The 5,654-nt window shown below is 15.6% G+C and overlaps 2 protein-coding genes across 2 annotated transcripts in view; one reads left to right on the top strand and one right to left on the bottom strand.

Annotated features, from left to right (window-relative positions):
- Positions 1–3,544, bottom strand: part of PGSY75_1004100 (hypothetical protein) — a gene marked incomplete at both ends in the record, with an annotated part of 4,357 nt that extends 813 nt beyond the window's left edge. The window contains 8 exons of the mRNA XM_018785807.1: positions 1–1,102; positions 1,256–1,498; positions 1,593–1,728; positions 1,825–2,128; positions 2,284–2,665; positions 2,826–3,062; positions 3,216–3,383; positions 3,499–3,544. The exon at positions 1–1,102 is cut by the window's left edge and continues 620 nt beyond it. Of these exons, the coding sequence (XP_018641424.1) occupies positions 1–1,102; positions 1,256–1,498; positions 1,593–1,728; positions 1,825–2,128; positions 2,284–2,665; positions 2,826–3,062; positions 3,216–3,383; positions 3,499–3,544 (2,618 nt within the window). The remainder of the gene's footprint in view (positions 1,103–1,255; positions 1,499–1,592; positions 1,729–1,824; positions 2,129–2,283; positions 2,666–2,825; positions 3,063–3,215; positions 3,384–3,498) is intronic.
- Positions 3,545–5,570: 2,026 nt separating this feature from the next.
- PGSY75_1004000 (putative 60S ribosomal protein L13) overlaps positions 5,571–5,654 on the top strand; it is a gene marked incomplete at both ends in the record, with an annotated part of 1,029 nt that continues 945 nt past the window's right edge. The window contains one exon of the mRNA XM_018785806.1: positions 5,571–5,582. Within this exon, the coding sequence (XP_018641423.1) occupies positions 5,571–5,582 (12 nt within the window). The remainder of the gene's footprint in view (positions 5,583–5,654) is intronic.

Genomic DNA, 5,654 nt, shown 5'->3' with positions numbered 1-5,654 from the left:
TTATATTGAAAAGGATAATCTAATTTTTTTTTTTTCAATGAATATATAAGTATTATATTTTTAAAGGAACATAATAAAATATGTCCAGAATAATTTATTTCGCTATAATATATATCATTATAAAAAATAGCAGTTCTTTTAAATTTATTCTTTTCATATACATAAGATATGTAGTCTTTTTTATTTTGATTATTTGTAAGTTTGTATATATCATTATAATTATTAGTATAATTATTATTATTATTTTTTTTATTATTATTTTTTTTATTATTATTTGAATATTTATTTTTTGTTACTACGTGGTCCATATTGATACACATTTTTTCATATGATGTTTTAAAATTGTTGTCTTCATATATTTTTTGTTTGACCTCACTACAATGATTATTTTCTTTTAATTTTTTTATTAATTCAAAAATCATATCATTAATAATACATATAACCTTGTTAAATATATATATAATATATTTAGGTGTCATAAAATGAGAATTTTTTTTCTCTTCATTAATATATGTTATATCCTTTGTGAGTATATCTTCACATATAATATTATCACATATTTGAGATTTATTAATATATATAATTTTATAAATATAATATATATTATTTAAAATGTTGGTTAGATGGATATATTCGGATGATTTTTTTTTATCATTACTTTTATTATATTGTATGGGAAAATATTCTTCAATATTCTTTTTGAGAATATCCATTATAAAATCGATATGTTCTTTATCATCCAAATTATATAATTGAAAATCTGATAAATCATATAATTTTGTATTATTATCTATATGAACAATTTTATTCTCGAGGAGATTATATAAATACACTTTCTTATTAGAGCTAACTAATAAAATAAACAAATGGATATCCAATAATTTTATCTTATCAATTGGTTCTATGCTTTTCCTGAATATTTTATATACGGCTATGCAATAATTTTTATTCATATCTTTAAATTGAAGGTTGTTAATATTATGATCGCTATAAAAACAGTGATTATTATATTGATAAATTATGTAAATATATATGGAGCCATCGTTGAATCCGCAAAATAAATATTTATTATCACTACAAAAGAGTAGACAAGTAACAAATCCTAATAAGCACAAAAATATATATATATATATATATATATATTTATGTATTTATAATTATTTATATATTTATTTTCTTTTTATTTCCTCAATAATGTTACATAAATATTATATTATATTATATTATATTATATTATATTATATTATATTTTTACTATCTTGTGAATATGATATAAAATAAAATGGACGTAGCATAAATTCAACCTCCTCATAAAAGACAATCTGATTCTTTATAGACAATATATAAATAGTTTTTATTTTATTATTTCTTAAATTACATTTCAATACATGTTCACATGAGTTTTTTAAATTGATATGATTCTTTTTTATGTATTGTTCTTCATTGAAATGATTTGAAGTTATACAATTTAATTTTCCTTTTACAACTAAAGGTATGTCTAAAATATATATATATATATATATATATATATATATATATATATATATATATATTTATTTATTTATATATATTTTATATTATTATATTTTTACTTCTTAGTGTGTTATCAAGATTGAACATTTTAATTAAGCTTTTTTCTCCTCCCTCAATGAATGAAGACACACAAACAACATACTTATCATTTGTGTAGAGAAATGTTGACATATAAATATCTCCTTCAATTAACTCCTAAGATAGTAACATATATATAAATATATATATATTAATATATAATATATTATATATATATATATACATATATATTTATATATTTTTTTTTTTAACGTATAGTATTATTATCTCATCGCTACGTAGGTTAATTAAAATAATATAATTGTTTGTGAGGACTAATAAAGTGTCAAAAAAAAATTCTGAGTGAACAACATTTTGCTCACTTATGGTATTTATGTTAATATTAAATTTTGCATTATAATAATATTGAATTAATGTATTTATATTCAATTTATAAGAAATTATATTTTGATCATTCTTATTTATTTTATAAATATATCCATTTTCTAAGACACAAATAAGTTGATTGTTCAAAAGGGATACTAATGAAATACAATACTTGAACAGGTCGTAATATCTAAATTAACAAAAAAATAAAAATAAATAAATAATAAGATAAACATGTTAAAATATAGCGTATGATTATATTATATAACGTATGATTATATTATATAACATATGTTCTTTTCATTATTTCGTCTATCTATTTCTATTTTTTTTTTTTTTTTTCACCTTAATACAATATATTTATCAAACAAATAAATTTTACCATTACTTGTTGATATATAGAACAAATCATCGCATATATGACAAATACATGTGATCATATAACAGGGACTTATATTATCATATATAGGATGAAAATAATTTATACGCAATTCTAAGTAATAAGAAAAAGACCATATATAAAATTCCGAAAAACTGTATGTTATAATTGTTAGATCTTCTAATTGTTCTTCAAGATGTATATTTTTGTTGATAAGTAATTCTTTTTTGGTTTTATATTTATTATAATTAAAAATTATAAATAAATTGGTAAGTTGACTTTTATTTGTGTGTATGCATAAGTGAGGTTTGGTTGTATTAGACAGGGACCAAAGGCTCATCGATTTGTCTAAACATTGAAATGATGATATATATATATATATATATATATATATATATATATATGTATTTATTTGTTAATAAATATATGCAAATATATAACGTTTGTATTATAAATAAATATATATATATATATATATATATATATATATTCTTATTTTTATGATAACATTCATCATCCGTTAATATTAATAAACATTTTAATTCATCGACAAACTTTATATCTAATATGTAGTTATATTTCTTTTCATTTTGTTGTATGTTTATCTTTTTGTCACACTGATTAAATAAATGATAAGGACAATCATAATTTATGATGTTTTTTATTTCTATATGATCTTGTTCTTTATATTGGCTAGTATCCCATATGGATATATAATTAGCTTCTATATAATTATTAAAACTGCCTGATGAGAAAATATAAGGACATATAATTATATATTATAGAGGGGAAAAAAAAATAATAGTATTAATAGTAGACCTTATATTTTATATACAAAAATAATTATACAACCTTATATACTATTATTATATATATATATATATATATAATTGTTTACATGTTACAGACAAATTTAATACGTTCGAATATCTTAATATATAAACAGGAGAGGAATGTATATCATATGAATATATATCATTTTTTTCTATATTAATAATAAATACAATATTATCATGAATATATGCTAATTTTTTTTCTCCTAATAAATGGATATTATTTTTAATATCTAACAAATAATAAAAACAGATGGTTATATATATATATATATATATATATATAATATTAAATGGTAAATATATATATATATATATATATATATATATTTTAAATGAAGGTTCAACCTTTGTTACTACCAAATATGGATATGACGTTAATGAAGTTGCTCATTTTTTTTATTTTTTAAATATACATATGATATATATATATATATATATATATATATAATGTGTGTGGGGGAAAATATTATTATTTATAAATAATTAAATATTTTAATATAACAATTAGAATATTAAAAAAAAATATATGTATATATATTTTAATTAATTTTATTAATTAGTAAAAAATTTAATGGGTATATAATTATGAAGAAAAGGGAACAACATATGTTAGCATATTTTTTTTTTATTAGACAGAAAAAAAAAAAAAAAAAAAAAAAAAAATTATAATTTTAAAAAGCCACATATAAAAGGATATATAAATTATATGCTTATTTTAATATATTTTTTTAATTCATATTTTATAATTTATGGATAATATATATTAAAAATACAATATAATTTATAGTTATGAATTTATCATAAATTTATTCATCTATTATCTTTCTCTCAAGAAATAATGATAATAATAAAACCTATAACTACATTGAACATATATATAATATATTTATATATGTATATATTGCTTCTTATTTCTTTTCTTTTTTTTTATTGTAGAGGGTAATACTTTATGTTTAAAATATATTTAATAGTACTACTTAATTATTAAGATATTGTTGAGCGACTCCTTTTATTATATATATATATATACTAATATTATTAGCCTCATAATAATATATATTATATATATTATATATATTATATATATATATTTTTTTTTAAATAAATTTAAAAAATAAAAAAAAATACATGAAATATATTACTTTAAATATTAATGTAAGAAAAATATATATATTTTTTATTATTATAATATATATATTATATAATATATGTAATATTTTTATATGTTAGCCATATATTTTTCATGAGAGTTATAAGTGGTGATAAGGGTATGGGAGCCTCTTTTTTTTTTTTTTTTTTTAAAATAATTATATCAAAAAAATTAAGAAATACAAAGAAAAACATTTTTATTATATATTTTATAAATATTACATTATATTAAAAAATAAAAAAATATGGAAAAAATAATATATTATAATATGAAAAAGTTTCAACAATTTAAAAGGAAAAATATATATATATATATTTCACATATATATAAAATGATCATATACAAACTCTTCATGGGTATATAATATATATATATTTATTTATACATATATATAATAATACAATGTTATAATATATATATCAACACAGTTCTTTCAATATGTCAATTATAAAATAAATATTTAAGTAGATGTAGATAATATTATATATGTATATATATTTATATATGTATGTTTTTATTGTACGTATAAAATATATTTATATATAAGAAAAATTTATTTGAATAATTTTTATGATTTATTTAAGATTATGTTTAAGTGCCTTAACCAAAAAAAATTATACATATATTATTATATATAAATATAATTTATTATGTACATCTTAATATTATATATATATATAAGTATAGTATTTATTTGTAAGAATTAAGAAATATATGTATAATATATTATTAGTATATATATATATATATATATATATATATATAATTATAACCTTTTTTAAAACTTTTGGGAATTTTTTTTTAGTTTTATAAAATTTGTGTTCTCACTTAAAATGTATAATAAAATAATTATATATATAATATACTTAAAATAATTTATAAATTTCTTTTTATTTTTTACATATATATTATATAAAATAACATATAATTATTATTATATATATATTATATATGTATTTTTCCTTATCCCTTTTAAATTTTAATTTTTTCTATTTTTACAAAGTATTATATATAATATATATATAATATGTATATTTATTTATATATAATAATTATATGAATATTTGTTTTCTTTTTTTTTTTTTTTTATTTTTTGTTTTGTAAAAATATCTTAAAAAAAAAAAAAAAAAAAAAGTACATAAATATATAATAATAAAAGGATAATATATAAATAACGATTATAAATCTAAAGAAATAAATTTTTGTAAATAATTTTCTTCTATCGTAAAAATATAAATATTTTTTAATTTTATATAAAGAGAACAAAATGTATAAAAAGGTAATTCTTACAATAAAAATAAAAAAATGTATATATGTAAGTATATATATATATATATATATATATATTTTA

This window comes from Plasmodium gaboni, chromosome 10 (assembly GCF_001602025.1).
Source record: "Plasmodium gaboni strain SY75 chromosome 10, whole genome shotgun sequence".
Lineage (NCBI taxonomy): Eukaryota > Apicomplexa > Aconoidasida > Haemosporida > Plasmodiidae > Plasmodium > Plasmodium gaboni.
The sequence above is the reverse complement of the archived record's forward strand: the minus strand, read 5'-3'. Positions and strand labels throughout refer to the sequence as shown.